At 36.2% G+C, this 16,310-nt stretch overlaps 2 protein-coding genes across 6 annotated transcripts; one reads left to right on the forward strand and one right to left on the reverse strand.

The window, feature by feature from the left end:
* Positions 1–6,501: 6,501 nt before the first annotated feature.
* On the forward strand, positions 6,502–9,061 carry LOC142519190 (putative E3 ubiquitin-protein ligase EDA40). Its single transcript, XM_075622127.1, has 3 exons — positions 6,502–6,914; positions 7,014–7,139; positions 7,559–9,061. The coding sequence occupies exons 1-3, from the start codon at positions 6,786–6,788 to the stop codon at positions 8,918–8,920; spliced, it is 1,617 nt and encodes a 538-aa protein (XP_075478242.1). The 5' UTR covers positions 6,502–6,785; the 3' UTR covers positions 8,921–9,061.
* Positions 9,062–9,240: 179 nt separating this feature from the next.
* LOC142517891 (uncharacterized) lies at positions 9,241–15,887 on the reverse strand. 5 transcript variants are annotated; one of them, XM_075620392.1, is made up of 13 exons: positions 15,319–15,887; positions 14,257–14,338; positions 14,017–14,120; positions 13,328–13,454; positions 13,159–13,253; positions 12,216–12,339; positions 11,659–11,739; positions 11,404–11,502; positions 11,145–11,330; positions 10,230–10,364; positions 10,039–10,095; positions 9,769–9,900; positions 9,241–9,646 (listed from the first exon to the last, which is right to left on the reverse strand). In XM_075620392.1, the coding sequence occupies exons 3-13, from the start codon at positions 14,115–14,117 to the stop codon at positions 9,431–9,433; spliced, it is 1,353 nt and encodes a 450-aa protein (XP_075476507.1). In that variant the 5' UTR covers positions 14,118–14,120; positions 14,257–14,338; positions 15,319–15,887; the 3' UTR covers positions 9,241–9,430. The 5 variants fall into 5 exon arrangements, with proteins under 5 accessions (XP_075476507.1, XP_075476508.1, XP_075476505.1 ...); XM_075620393.1 differs by having other exon boundaries at positions 14,253–14,338; XM_075620390.1 differs by having other exon boundaries at positions 14,275–14,338; positions 14,947–15,887.
* Positions 15,888–16,310: the final 423 nt, after the last annotated feature.

Consider the following 16,310-nt stretch of genomic DNA (forward strand, 5'->3'; position numbering starts at 1 on the left):
TCTCAGACCTGCGTTCAGCAGCTTTCTCTCTCAGCAAGCGTCGTTTTTGGGTCCTAGAAAGAGGTTTTGGGAACTTTGGATGTTCTACCCGCTTCCATACACCATCAGAGATTGCTCTGGGAGGAATAACAAAACGAGGTTTCCTTTCATATTTTCTATCAGCGCTTAGAGGTGCTGGCCTCTGGATTATCTTCTGGACCGACTGTGGGTCATTTCTTCTCTCGCCATTCAACGACCAAGAACGTGAGCTTCTTTTGAAGTACTGGTTCTCTGGCCTTTTGGCCATAGATTCCCAACCATATCCCGTATTCCTCCCACTATAATACATAGCATTCCCACTGTAATAGCAGTCTGTTCCACGGAACGTTTTTGTTTTATTCTCTTTAGCCTCAAACATCATTTTCCGAGGCACCCAACACTTCTTTATAGTTGTTCATGGTCTAAAGGACATGTCTCTGTTTACACTCCTTCTCCTCTCATTGATCAAAAAGCGCAAGTCAGTACCGCTCATGTTCACATTAGCTACCGGGGGAAACAGATCTTCGTCTACTATCATTGCTTCATTTTTCTCAGGAAATTTCAGAATTCCCTTGTTGATTCTTTCCTGCAAGACATTTTTGAAAGCCCAACAAGCATTAGTATTATGGTTGAAGGAATTGTGATACTTACAGTAATCTCTTCCTTTCAACTCCTCTCTGGTGGGTAGCTTGTGATCTGGGGGGAATGTTATAAATTTTTCCTTCACTAAATGATCGAAGATTTCCTCCGTCCTTGATGCATCGAAAGTATAGGGAGTTTGCACTGGAGGCATGTATTTCTTGGAAAGTTCTTCACTCTTGCGCTTAAACAAAGGGACAGTGCGTGATCTGGAATTTGCTACTTCTGCCAACGCAATTTCCTCCACCTCCTGGAAATAGGATCCCATTGTAGACTTTCTTTTATGACTCTCCTCTCGTAACAATTCCTCATACTCTGACACTTTGACAGCAAGTTCATAAAAATCACGGAATTCCATCCCTTGGAACTTCTTTCTAAGTTCAAAATCGAGTCCTCGCTGTGCCATCTTCACGTATTCTGATTCAGGGAGGAAAACTCGGCACCTGCTTCTCACCTTCTTGAATTTACAAATGAAATCATTAGCAGATTCCCCGGGTTTTTGGACCACCCTTGACAATTCTGCTATACTAATCTCAGGTACCATTCTGAAGAATTGTGTATGGAATTGACGTTCCATATCATGCCAAGTCATAATAGAGTTACGAGGTAGCGTTGCATACCACGTGAAAGCAGTACTGGTCAGGGAATTGGGGAACAAACGTAACTTGTAATTAGAAAAGTTCTCCAAATTTGCAAATTCCCCACACTGAATTGTAAACCTGGCTACATGTTCCACGCTGGATTGACCGTCTTCCCCGGAATATAACGTGAAGTCTGGAATGCGGTATCCTTTTGGATAAGGGTTGTCACGATCCACAACATCAGGATATGGTTTATGGAATTCTGGTCGGTTGATTGGCCTCACTCCTGGGCCATACAACTCTTGAATCACATCACGTACCATCTCAAAATCCAATGTTGGAGTTTGTCTCAACTGGTGAGGAGGATAGATTGCCCCCCGAGTGTTATTCCCCAAACCTGGCGCTGAATATCCACGCATTCTCCCATCAAAATACATCCATGGATGTAAGTTAGGAGACGTCACAGAGAATACGTTACCAGCCATTTGTTTACTGTTGTTGCAGTTTTGGAATTTCAACCCCAACTCTTCATCCTTTTTGTGCGGAGGAGTGTATCTCCCTTCCCTGGCAGATTCAGGAAGTCGTGCTTCCCCTAAGCGGCGACTTTCACCTGCCTGAGAAACTCCTGATCCTTGGCCTTGATCTTTCAGCAGCTTGACGTCATTCTCTTGAAGTTTATCGCTCTCTGGTATAACTACTTCGCCTTTTGCAGACTTTCTCCATTCCTTCATTTCTGCCACAAATTCCATCATGACAGTGGCGAAAGTTTGAGTCATTTCCTTTAAATCAATGCGGATATTTTTCTCCATGGCCAACATGAAGTTCGGCGAAGACCCATCACCACCAGAAACAGCAATTCCTTCCTTCATAGTCTCTTCCTCGAACTGGTGTACGAGCCTTTCAACCGTTCTTCCTTCTGCATCAGTTTCCTGAAACTCATCTTGTGCGCGATGACTTTTCCCCAGTGATGGAGGAATTCCTTCACTCTTCTCAGTACGCTTTGGAGGCATTTGGTCCAACTGGGCGTGTCAACTTGTTTGTCACGAAATTTGCGGGCGTGCCAGGCACGTGTTCGTGCCAAATTTGTGAAATAATCCGACTTCTAATCAAACGTTACGAATCTTGATTCGATCGTTCGTTCTAATTCCCTCAAAATGACTCCAAAAATAAGAACATGAAATGACTAATATAATGAAATTAAAGGGGGAACTCATAAACAACATCAACATATGTTATGCCGTTATAAATTCGAACAAAGTTTTTACAAGAAAATGGAATAAACATCTGAAATCAATGGAAGACGATTGTTGATATGAAAGCAAAGTTGCAGAGAAGTTGCTTGTAGACTTTTTGTCGATTGTTTTTGTGTGTCCCTCTATCTAACTATCTTTTCCCTTTTCTCACATTCCGCACAGCAGTTTTTCCCCTTCCTCCATCACTCCACGTTCTTCCACGTTCTTCCATGTCGGGTAATGACAGCGACTGATACTACGTTGATTCGTTGGGCCAACTGCAATTTCACTTGGGCCGAACTTTGGGCTTCATTTGGGCCGAATTTTGGGCTTCATTAATATCAGGCACAACAGATAGATATAACATTAATATAATATATAAATATAAAATGAAATGAAGATGTCATATGTCTGCCACTCATATTTAATATTCATAATACAGTCAAATAATATTAAAATTTAAAAATACATCCAGACGAGCGCTGGCCGCTGGATCTTGGAAAGGATTGGATCCTTCAGTATTAGTGGGCCAATTGTTGCCTGTTTGCATTTAATATAATAATCTTGGAACCCAGTAGGCTTTACTAGGCCCAACTAAATTATTATTATTTTAAAGAAGGGCCCAACTATATTATTGAAACCGTGTTGTAAGTAAAAATAATAATTATTATTATTATAAAATAAAAGATAAAGATAAATTAATATCTTTTTATCCATGAGATGATCGACTCAACACATATCTACAATGAAAAATAATTTTTTTGAGCTAAAAAGTAATATTTTTCATGAGTTAAGTCGAATTTGATATCTGTATCGTTAAAATTGTCCAATGAGATAGTCTCGTGAGAATTTTTGTGTTGTAATAAAGTTAAAATGTACATGAATGACATTAAATTATTATTAGAATGAACTAAAGCGTGACTAAACAATCATTACAGGATGAATGTCTCATCGAATCATAACCTCGAGGAAGATTACTATAAATTACTATGATAACGACAAAAGACGAGTGTCAACATGAATATACGTTAATTTAATCTATTAAATAATATGTTAATTGTTTTCCTTAATCTGAGGTTTGACTTGGTCAAAGTTTTGATGAATAACCCAAATAAAAAATATGTCTTCACGATAAAAAGTAACACTCTTAGCATAAAAAACAATATTTTTTTATGGATGACCCAAATAAGAGATATGTCTTACAAAATACGACCCGTAAGACCGTTTTACACAAGTTTTTGCCTAAAATTAAATGTCCAATCCTATCATTATCAAAATCAAGATCGGTTCCATTTATTATAAATTATGATATTATTAAGAAAACGATTATTATTTGAAGCAACAATTGTTCCTGAAAAACTCTGTACATCATCACTGTTGATTAATTATGTTATAAAAAAATAAAAGTGGACGTTTTTGAAAAGATAGTGTGGTTTGGTGTTAAAAACAGAGGTGACCACAAAATCTTTTTATTCTTTTGAGGGACAAAAGTGGTTAATCAGTAGCAAAAAAAAATTGATTGGATTCCCTAAAGCAAAAAACCTTCATCCTATCAATATATGCTTTAAACCCAGAGACAGTCCATTTCCCATCTTTTGAGATCAAAATGGTTAAAAGTAGAGAAGTTTCTTTGAGGACGAAGATGGGAATGTCATGTCACTTTGAATTTTGCACTTAAAAAAATCATCAAGATTTTGAAATTTCCGGAATTCAAAATTGGTATATTTGAGAATTTGGGTTGGGAAGAGATTGTTCTAACTTTTTGTGGTTAGTATGAAAGCAATCAAACATGGTGATTTAATAAACTCGATTTTTTGGTCCTCATTTTCTATTTATTATCTAATAAATATCATGTATGTATTGATTTATTTGGTGACCCAATTGAGATTGGAATGCAACGGGTGGAAGTAAAGTGAATAAAAGTCCATTGGCACCACTATGTGCTTTCTTTTGTGTTCGTTTTGGCTTTAAAGTTGCAAATGGGTTCGGGCACGAGGCATGAGTCTGTTGGATAATTAAACTGAAACGATAACAATCGTGATGATAAAAAATTATGGAATAAAATAATTAGCAAGGACACAAGGATTTACGTGGTTCACCCAAGATACGCTACGTCCACGGAGCTACTGCAGATCTTTTATAACATGAGAAATATTACAACAAGTGTACACAATGATATATTAACTATCTCACACTCCCAACCCGAGTATAACCGAGAAAATATTTTCTCTAACTCACACAAGAGAACAAAAAACACTCTCTTTTTTCTCTCTCTTTATTTTATAAAGCTTCTGATTGGGATACATAAACTGAGATGGAGGGAGCTCTGTTCATAAAGCTCCATGTGCATGAAATAGCCAATCAGCTTTGAAAATTGTGACATTGTTGACAAATTGAATTCGTATTCTTCCGATATTTGCAATTCTTCTCACGTAAATGTTCACATCTCACATAACAATGCTGACATCTCACCAAACTGAGTCACATTATTTATTTGCATTTTCTTAAAATCTTGAATTTAAATGACAGGACAACGGATGTTTCTTATGTTTTCATCGAGCTAATCTCATTTTTGTCTGAATTATTAGACAAGTAATTATTGTGATTTGAAATTTGAAAGTTCACAAATTGTCCAGATTGCACCACTCGTGTCTCACTTGGTATCTTTAAAAATGTATATTAATCATTGGAGAGTTTATAAATTTCAAGACGATTATTGTTTGGCTGTTTTGCATTCACATACCTTGTAATTAATATTTACATTCTTATTAAATATTAAAAATTATAATATATAAGAAAAACTATAATATATATAAGAAAAATAAATATCATATTATATACTATCTATGCTTCTATACTATATTATTAAGTGTGAAACTCTTAAAGTAACTATCCTTCTTACCCTACTAAAAATCTCCTCAAGTATATCAATATTTTAGGTATAAAAAAGTCTAAACAAAACTTCCTTTTTAAATCGAACAGCTATTCTAAATTGAAAATAATTTTATGTTAAATGTTTAGTATTATTTGATCAAATTAAAATTAATTATAACACATGCAATGCGTGTGCATCTTTTACTAGTATAAATTAAACATGGGATATACATAATGCATACAATGCAAAAAGAGTATGTCTCTTGTAAGACAGTATCAGGAATTTTTATCCGTGAGACGGGTCAACCCTACCGATATTAACAGTAAAAAGTTATATTCTTAGCATAAAAAATAATATTTTTTTATGAGTAATCCAAATAAGAGATCCGTCTCACAAAATATGACATATAATACAGTCTCACACAAATTTTTGCTATGCAAAACACGAGTTTTTTTAACCATTAACAGTTATCGAAAATGGGTTAAATTTGAGTATATTTAATTATATTTTAAGACCAACTCACATACTCAAATTTTTTTTTAATGAGCCGTTAGATTTTCGATGCACATTCCAAATCACTCTATCCAGTAAACCGTACCAAACAAAATATGTAATATATATTTTTTGGATAAAATATTGGTAAGAAAAACACATAATTATTGATCAAACTCAATCAATTAGAATATCCTCAAAATTATCTACTCGAATATTTAATAGATGATTATTTTGTCCAGCATATCGACTACACCCCTCCAAATACGACAAAATCATAGGCCCAAAAAAAATAAAAATTAAGAAACTCAAACTCATTAAAAAATATATATATAAATAATGTTTTAACTGCATCTCATTAAATTTGCAGGCCTATCTTGCAAGAAAGAATGTAATTATATAAATGGCAGCTGAAAAAATGAAAGATGTCTCGAATATCTTTATTTGTGAGGTAAATCAACTCTATTTATATTTATAATAAAAAATAATATTTTTTATTATCAAAAATTTAAATAGAATATTTGTGACGTCGTATCAAATTTTATTTGTGAAACTGAACGGTAAAAGTAAATCAAAATTATTTAACCAATGTGGGCAGTATTGGTTTTGTATTTATAGTGGTAGGCTCTCACTTAGCAGCAGCTGGGAAAAGTGGCTACAGTTAAAATGGTGGAAGCCTATCAATTTCAGTCATCATCAACAATAATAATAAAATAATAAGAATAAGGGAGAAACAAGACTGAGCAACCATTCAAAAAGGTGGAGAGAGAGACACACAAAGAGAGGCAAACATTGTAATTCATATCAAATATAATGGAAAATGGCACAGAATTCCTGTAAACCTTTTGTCTTCTCCACCTGCATTCCATTTCAGGACAATCTTGTTCCATTCAACAGTTAAAAAAGAATTACCAGAACACGAGAGGAGGAGGTGTTCAGGTGGTGCAAATGGGCGGAGGAGGTGGCTGTGCCCCGTGGAAATTCAAGAAAGCGGCCAAGAGAATATTTGTGCAGACGTGTGGTTCTTTCTGCCAGAGTCCACAATCCCATGTTCTTGATGCATCTGTCGCCCCCAGTGTAAGTCTTAATTTTGCCCAGAGATCAAATTCCATGTTCTTGACGGAAGATTGGAGGTTAGGAGTTGTGTGAATTTTGATTTTTCTGTTTTTTTTCCAGCGATTTTTTGATTCACCCGATTATGCTATCCCACGGGGGAATCAAAAGAGGAATTTTTCTTGCAAGAAGGTCTCCTCAGAGATCTCGGAGCGAGTTGATTCAAGCTCAAGCCCTTCTTCTAATAAGGTATGTTTTCATGCCGTTTCATGATCTTCTACTCTTTCTTGAGGAATTATTTTTATTTATGGTGTTATTTTTCCAGACATTTTTAATCAATTGCATGCTCAATCTATTAGCAGTTTTTGTATTTAATTCTGAATCTAGTACAGGTTTAATTGTGGAGCATTTACTCGGTTAACTTTCAAGAAGTTTGCGCATTTATGACCAAAATGTAGTTTTTGGTTTTTACTGGAGGAGATGATTGGGTTATTCGACACTCCGTAGGGGGTTAATTATCGTACTTTTTGAACGAAGATTGAATTTTTAGGAAAATCAGACACGAAAAAGAGCTAGCTTACAATGCATCGAGTATCTCTCTCTTTTTCATCTCATCGTATTTCTAACTATTGAATTTCTTATGCCCTTTTTCCCAATGCTTATTGCAGAACTTGTGCGCAATATGTCTTGATCCGTTGAATTACAGCTCAGGTAACAGTCCTGGGAAGGCTATATTCACAGCTCAATGCTCCCATGCATTCCATTTTGCTTGCATCGCTTCCAATGTACGGCACGGTAGTGTCACCTGCCCCATTTGTCGTGCTCAATGGACACAGCTACCACGCAACCTTAATACCCGGTGTTCCATCCATTACAACAAGACTGACCCAGTTTTACGAATCATCGACGACTCCATAGCCAATTCTCGGGTTCACAGGCGATCCTTTCTGCGTTCTGCACGTTATGATGATGACGATCCAGTCGAACCTGACCACACAAGCGATCAACCCCGCCTTCAACTCTCTCTTTTGACTGCCTCTCTGCTTCCACCAAGCTTCAATTCGTGCTCATGTCAAGATTCTGGAACTAGTTCTTGCCACTATTGCAGGATTCCGTCTAATCATGTATCCGGGTCATCATCAATGGCAGGTTCACCTCTTGCTGCACATATTTTTCCGTCAACGGGGGCAGAAACTCCTCCCTTTTTGTGCTCCCCAAACAATGGAGCTTATCTTCGCGTGAGATCATCACATCAGCCTGCAACTGACTTGGTCTTAGTGACGAGCCCAAATGGGCCACACCTGAGGCTTATGAAGCAATCCATGGCATTGGTTGTTTCCTCGTTACGTCCTATTGATCGTTTAGCCATCGTCACTTACTCTTCTGCAGCATCAAGAGTCTTTCCTCTTAGGCGCATGACTTCTTATGGTAAACGAACTGCATTACAAGTCATTGATCGTTTGTTCTATACGGGGCAAGCAGACCCAATGGAAGGGCTCGAGAAAGGAGTGAAGATACTTGGAGATCGTGTCCACAAGAACCCAAGATCTTGTATTCTGCACCTCGCAGACACCCCATTAAGATCCTACCACCAGTTTGACATGGAAATCCTGGTTAGAGTATTCCACATGGGTTTCGGCTTTGGTGCCTCAAATGGCTTCGTCATGCATGAATTTGAGGAATTTCTGGCGAGAACATTGGGAGGCGCAATCAAAGATATCCAGTTGAGGATTGGGAAAAGCTCAAGGATTGTTAGTATTGGAGAGCTGAGAGGCGGTGAAGAGAGGAATCTTCCTCTGTATCTAGGTGAATCGGGACATGTAAGCGTGGAGTATAGCTACATTGATGGTGGAGAAGAAGGCGAATGTGTAAGAAGGGGTGAAATTGTTGTGCATTTGGAGGATAAAAGAGAGAATATGGATGGTCATGTCCCCGTAGATGGAAGGATTAGCAGTGCAGAGAGTTGGGATTACCATGATCCTTTCATGGCTAGAAGGTGGGCCAAGCATTTGCATGGCTATAGGCTGTAATATTATTTTATATCACGTCTCATTTGCAGTTCTTTACGTATACGGTTGCCGAATTTATTTATTTCCCGGTCACTAATTTCATGTAGGTTCGATCTTTCATTTTTCTTGGTGGGAACTTGAACAGTGGTTGTATTCTATTTTTTGTTTCTTATATTTCGAGCCTTGTACAATCATTTATTTCATTAATGGCTTCCACTGAAGCTGGAGACGATCTAAATTTTCAAAATAGGTTAAAAATATTTGCTTGGTAGAATTCGACCGCTAAATTTGAATTCAATAAACCATTATTAACACAAAATAAGTCATTTTTAAATTCAAGGTTGAATGCAAGCTAATAAGCAATTAAATGAATCATGCTTTATCCCTCTTCATAGTGCTAAAAAACAAAGAAAACCACGAGTATAAACGAGGAGGAAGACTAAATAAAAAAACATAGAAAACAGAAATTAGAAAAAAGGAAAGGGAAAAAAACACCATCCTAGTCTATAACACACAGGTGGTAGTGATGGCTCATGATGAGCAATGTCTCTTATGATTAACTTTCTTGAGGATGCAAAGACGTAATCGCTGGCTCAGAGCTTCCAGCTTCTCAAACCTGTCCCGTTTGGCCTTCTTAGTGTCCAATGAGGAAGCTTTATCCTTCTTCTTCTTGCTGTCGTCCTTAGGTGAGCTTAAAGAACTTAGCTGAGAATCTCGAAGAGGGGTTGCAAGCACCTTTATAGTTTTCTGCCAATCAGTACATGAAGTTGCTATCATGAAGCTTTAACCCATGATCCAATAGATTGATTAAGAATTAAGAGAGTGAGAGGGGAAATCTTGTCCCTTTTGAATAGAGGATGGATAAATACCTGATCGTAGTTACTGGCAATAGTACAATCCATAGAAGGTACGTCGCTGCCAAGAGATGAGCATCGTCCCCAGCTTTCTCTATTTGAGCTTGTATATGAGCAACTCTCTTCATTTTGATCATTTGGTTTGTCCTACTCAATAAAAAATTGAACTGTAAAACTAAAGATATTGCAGAGATAGCTATGTCGTCCATTATTCGTTGAATGAGAAACAATCAAATCTGAGATATATTGGTAAAGTTTAATTTTTTTCCTTTACCACCGAAGTACCTGTAAAGGCAGTTCATCAATGCCGTGAAGTTCTGCATCTTCAACAGCCAGGCCATCCTGCAATAATAAAGTAATCGTAGATACATTTATAAGACAAGTTTTAAGGATTCAAACCGGAAATATATCCTACACATACTGATTAATCACTTGAATATAAGAGCAACTTAAACCAGAAACAGTTAAAAGTTTACGCTAACAACTGGGGCAATATCCGAAAGGAGGTCCCCCACAGACTTGACTGATGACACATTACATGGAGCGGAAGAAGAACTCGCTGTATCAGCACTCACATTTCGAATCCCAGCAATTATCTCATACAACAGATCCTGATGGAAAAAACGTAAGTATTTATCAGGTAAAGAGAGGACGAGCTCCACATAAAACATAGAAATAATGGTGATAAAAGCAAATCAACCATAAATGACAAGGAACGAGAGAAACTAAAAAGTTGGTGTTCACTGGCAAGCTATGGTTTAGCACAAAATGGACTCGCCGAAGATAATTTGAATAGGTGATTTATGAATTATGAAGATTATTCCTCGTAGCTTTCACAAAGAGCAAGGATAGTCATTCAGATACCAGATCACATGGTACTATGTGAAATACCAAAAAGAAAAAAGTAAAACTGCTTGCAGAATTCAATATGAATATAAACCAATTAAGTTGATACTTGGTCACCGCTCCAAAGCCAGGATATTGCTCAGGGACACACGCCACACAGTAAGCTGATGTTAGATTGAATAGAAGGTCCCGACCAACTGACCAAGTTTAAGTGCCAGCCAAACAAACACTAGGAGATAAGGTAATATGTTATTACATGTTCTTACAACACCACTGCCAACATAGAGTAGAATTCACATATATAAATACAAATATGCATTTAAAAATGCAATAAATGAGATTAAATCATCTCCAACTTCCAACTAGAATGTTACATCAAATCTGGTCAAATTTTAAGTAAGAACATAGACCAACCAAAATATGTAGACACACTGTTGATATGTTGTATCAATGATAAAATTGAACACTATCCAAAATTGTAGCCCAAAATTTCGAAGTACCCCATAAAAGAAACGATTTACTAAACAATGTGCAGTATAAATTACCTCGTCCATACCAGACTTAACCTTCAGATCTCCGAGATCATAATATGTTTCAATTTTTGCTGAATTCCTAGATGGAAGCCGAGGAGGATGGAGGACATTGTAGAAGAAAATTGATACAGAATCATAATAAAACTGGGGTCGGGATGAGTTGTGATCACCCTCAAACTTGATAATATTTTTATCACCCTGCATAACCAATAAATTTGAGTGTTTCTTATTAAGACGTTTATAACATGAGACTGGTAGAAAGTTTTCATACCACGTATGATTTAAAAATAATATCTGAATGCTGAGGCTGGATAAATTTATCATCTTTTGCGTGCCCAAACAAAGCAGGAATAAATGACTTTGGTGCAACCTGCATAGTCGATTTAAAATTAAGTCGTGATAAGTACCAAGATCAGTTCAGAAAGTGCTAGGGCCGGGTAAAAAGGCAGTTTCACCTCATCAGAAAGTGCAAATAAAAAACGAGGGTCAAAATAAACTTGCTAAAATCCAACGTATATGTACAGACCTGTACACAATCAAGTCGCATGATATCAAACTTGGCCTTCCTCTGAATTATTCTTCGCATGTACTGGATACCCACCTTAACCTAATACATGAAAGTGGTAGCACTAATTATTCAGAAGGAAAACGGTAAATTTAAAATCATTCTTCAGAAATTTGAGAAACCTTATAATAACGAGATTGATCTCTCTTTTACTAAGATTAATTTGTAATATCGTTGCATGAATATGCAACTGAAAGAGATAACAGACTAAGAAGAAGCAAAACATGTGATCGTATCCGCATGCTAAAGAACATGATGTTGGTCGGTCAATATATTTTTATGTTTCCAATATAATACATTGAAGATTTTTTATCTGGATGTCCAAAGACGCACTGAATTCAGTCTGGAAGGGATTTTCATCCTAACTAGTTAAAGAAACATAAGAAAAACAAAAAAAATTGCGAAAGTGCATTGAGACAGTTTCATTTGTTTACTATGCATGAATGTTTTGTTCAGCCACATGCAACTTGAATTGTGTAAACACAAAAAGGATCAGATGACAGCATATGGCAACATACTGTAAACTTTGGCAGCCGAATTTTGTACACGTCTGCAAGATCCATCATAAGATTAAACAAATTAGAGAAGGCACTGTCTAACACCATTCCAGCTATGGAAGGATCTTCGGCTCCATAAAGAAGGCTGCAGTACATTAATGGCATTATATTAGTGAAAATTGATGTCCCTTCAAAATGCTCTGGCACAAGGGAACATAACGTGCCCATATAGTGAACAGACAACTTCACTATACCAAAAATTTTGCAGCAAATAAATAGTAGGCCTCCAGGAATCCCAAAATCAAATCGAAAAATCTATTGACTCCTGTGATAATCATGAAAACATTTGTAATGTGATGTTTCTGGTTTTTAACGTTAAATTCATAGTCATAGTCCTTTCAGGAGAAAAAAAACTTCGATAGAAAGTTCCCAGAAAATTGTTGAATTTTGTTGACTTGCATCAAATCTAGGTGAGGGATAAACAAAGTCCAAACCTCCTTTCTTCACATTCTCTACAGGAGTTTTATTCAGATTTTTGGCAATTATAGCCATTTTGGTTTTCTCTACATTCCATCACCATTACATAGTTCCAGTAAAATCCAACAAGTCCAAAAAATGGCATAGAATAGAATTGTGAACCCTGATTACTGGCTTTAATTAGCCCCGTATGTTGCTCATAGATGTTGGTATATCCTCAACAATATAACGCACACATCCGTCAATAAAAGTCAACACCAAACTCAAATATCTACCCAACTGGATCTATTCTATATGAAACTATTGCACATATATTCATCCCCATTTGAAAAATTATCTATAAATGACTACTTGATCGAGAATAAAAATAAGAAGTTAAATTGTACCTCGGGGATTGCATTGTTATATGAAGCAAAAAAAAACATAGGAATAAATCTGGAGCACAAACTAACATTCCAAAAATTCAAAGCACAAAACAACCACGAACCTTGTCACAGCGCCCATCGACCTCCCCCAAAGACCTATACGAGATACTTTCTCATTACTCCTCAGATATGAAACCACAACCTTCAGGTCATTTTTCTGAAAATTCAGGCAAGAAATATATCATTCAAAGAAGAAACTCGGAGATATCATATTAACAAAGGGAAAACTACCTCATGCCAACCAAGACTGACATAATCCCCATCAGATAAGCCAGACCCTGAAAAATCAAGAGTGAATACAGTAATATTCGAAGGCAGAAGAACCACAGCTGCCTCATTTCCATCCGCTCGACACCCACTGCATGAAAAAAATAAACAAATAAGATTCACAAGCTCACACACCTAGCCTCAATAATTGATAATTTTACACGACGGTGTTTTTCTTTGAAGAAAAATGTACTACCTTAAACATATCACATATGAAAGCTTATACTTAGAAAAGTAATGTATACATATAAAATTCTATATATTATGAGATTCAATCCAGGCAATCTGCTTTTCCCAACATCAATTGCCACTTCTATAAAAAAAGAGATCGTTTTTTCGGCCAGTTCTGCATAGAACCAACTAGGTGGTAAACCAGAAACTATACTACACCAGAAAGGTAGAATCCACGATCTACATCCAACTAAAAACACCAAATATAACTAACTGCAAACATACATCAAAGATGGACAATATTAGGTAAAGCTTTAAACATCTCAATAGTACAACATGTTATGACACTTCTGTTTTCCTCACGGTGTTCCTATAGACGTCACTCAGACTATATGACTATATGAGGTAATACACTTAGTGCATTCCATGATATGCAGCAGCAACTATGTTCTAACATGGTAATCTAGAAGCCAATTGAATACCTGTTTCCATGGCAGTAGATAACACAGGGAAGGGGAACATCCTCAGGAACCTGTGAAGGGGCATAATGACTACACCTCAAGCTATGGCCTCTTTCATTCATAAGCTGCAAAATCAAGCAGTCCGCATTTTTTAACTCTTTAATACATTCAGAACTTCATGGTTGAAAATGTAAACAAGCATCTTATATTCCTATTAATTAATTGCAAAATATGTTTTTGTTGACTGATGGCCATACTTGCCTCCAGGTCTTCTCTTATGTATTTTCTTCCTCCGAGAGTAAAATCCTTTTCCCATAAATACTGATCTGGGTTATATTCCGCCCTGTTTTAAAAGCAGGAGGTTAAACTACAGGTAAAACAATAATGCAAAGAAAGAGCTTAGATGTGCAGGCAAATGCTACAAGGTATCACAATGAATCATAATTTGCAAAATTTTAAAGGTATCGTAGAGAAAAAAGTGAATAGATTATTTGAGGTTTAGAAGCTATCACGTAAAATAACTATTTTAAGGGACCAGAAGATAGTGTATATACAAGCAGCAATATCTAGAACGCAAGAAGCTCTACCAAGAATCACTTGGTTGTGTACAATTGCAAATTTTTGTTCCTCCACTTCCTGTACCTTTGATCAGTAAATAAAAGAACAATTTATATCCAAATTGGGTAGTTGCCGTTACCAACCAATTTACATCTTCGCTTGACCATAGAAAAGGAGGCAGCTTACCAAGGGGGTGATGAATGTGAACAATACACTGATTCGAGAAATGAGTTGGTCTAAATTTTCAATCACTCACAAGATAATTGATATACGATTCAATTTTATAGCAAAATAAATATCACAGGTTTTTACTAAACCGACAAGCAAGTTCAAAAACCAACATCCTGACAAGAGTGAACAAGAAAATTGAACAAGAGAGACGAATAAATGTACCTAGGCGGCCGAATAACAAAATTAATGAACTGCTCGATCATCTTGAATGGAAAACTAACTCAAGCAGCCACTCCCAAAATGATAGAATTAATTTATTTCCCCATTGCAAATGTGGAGGCTGACTTCTGTATCTTTATTCGTTAAATATAACTAGGGGAAGAAAATCCAACTCAAGTTTAAGGAACTAAGCTCAAAATCATAAAGGTAACATCCTAACTATAAGAACTTAGTCAACACTATCTCGACTATCATTTTCAAAAAACAAACAATAACAGCAGCGACACCACCCCGAAGATCAACTTCATTGAGCAAAGGCTGAATCTTGGGAGTAAAGACAAGAAATTTATGGTTCAAATGGCTAAAATTTCCAACCTTTTCAATATTTTCCTTCTATAACATCGATACTCGACAACTGGAGCTCTTCTCACATCTGGATTAAATGGGGTAAAAAAAGGAAAACATATTGTCTCAAAAGCCCATGTGAAAACCCAAACATAACCTAGAAAAAGAATCTAAAATTAATTTAATCCAAACAGATCTACAAACCTAATTTTCCAAATTTCTTGAATCAAGAAAAGAAAAGAAAGAAGGTAAGATGAAGATTGAAAGGAAGAAGTACAGAAGGCAAACAAATTGGTTCGATCCTAAGAACTAGAGCTCAAAACCACAAAAATAACCCCTAAATTTAGCTAAGACTAGCTCCGCGGAGGAATAAAACAACTAGATACAGACAAATATCAACCGATAAAAATAACAATAAAAAAGAACAAGAGATTCCAGCGAGCGAAAGGAGGAACTGTGGTGAAATTGAAGGCAAAGGAAGAATCAAGTAAACAGAGGAGAGACACCGAATTGAATTAAAAGTAAGGCGGAATAGCTGAGGCCTCAAGGTGCAGCTCCTGCACCCATAACAACTGCCTTCACTATACAAAAAAAAAAAATTACAATCACACAGATACGAATATAAATAATAATATTTAATGGATTAAATGAAGATGCTCGATAGAAATTTGTTTTTCACAGAAAAAAAATCTGGAAAAAAAAAATAAAAAAAAATTGATATCCGATTGTCCATTCGGGCACGTCTGTTCGCCAATACTAAAAATATTGTACAGGGACAAATCTCAGCTCCATTGTACACGAACTTTTTTGTTTTTCCGTATTTTTGCATTGACATACATGATTATCTACTTCTTCGACGTTCTCTTACATTTAGAAGATTCAGATGCAATTAAATTTATGAAGAAGTTATAAACTTAGATTGAACAAATTACAATATGAAATATTTGTCCGTAGACCGAAAGCAACTTAACATAAAACTTAAAAACTTGTCGGATTAAAAACAAAAAAAATGACACTCATTT

Source organism: Primulina tabacum, chromosome 11 (genome assembly GCF_025594145.1).
Source record: "Primulina tabacum isolate GXHZ01 chromosome 11, ASM2559414v2, whole genome shotgun sequence".
NCBI classification, from domain to species: Eukaryota; Viridiplantae; Streptophyta; class Magnoliopsida; order Lamiales; family Gesneriaceae; genus Primulina; species Primulina tabacum.

What these genes read in the sequence shown, in the direction of transcription:
- LOC142517891 (XM_075620389.1), bottom strand. Translation starts at nt 14,987, where the DNA reads ATGATCGAGCAGTTCATTAATTTTGTTATTCGGCCGCCTAG. An exon ending in TCAGTCTTGGTTGGCATGAG is followed by an intron (nt 13,254 to 13,327) that starts GTAGTTTTCCCT and finishes CTGAATTTTCAG; the next exon opens with AAAAATGACCTGAAGGTTGT. An exon ending in TTAAGTCTGGTATGGACGAG is followed by an intron (nt 10,365 to 11,144) that starts GTAATTTATACT and finishes TTTTTCCATCAG; the next exon opens with GATCTGTTGTATGAGATAAT.
- LOC142519190 (XM_075622127.1), top strand. Translation starts at nt 6,786, where the DNA reads ATGGGCGGAGGAGGTGGCTGTGCCCCGTGGAAATTCAAGAAAGCGGCC. An exon ending in ATGCATCTGTCGCCCCCAGT is followed by an intron (nt 6,915 to 7,013) that starts GTAAGTCTTAAT and finishes TTTTTTTTCCAG; the next exon opens with CGATTTTTTGATTCACCCGA. An exon ending in CAAGCCCTTCTTCTAATAAG is followed by an intron (nt 7,140 to 7,558) that starts GTATGTTTTCAT and finishes TGCTTATTGCAG; the next exon opens with AACTTGTGCGCAATATGTCT.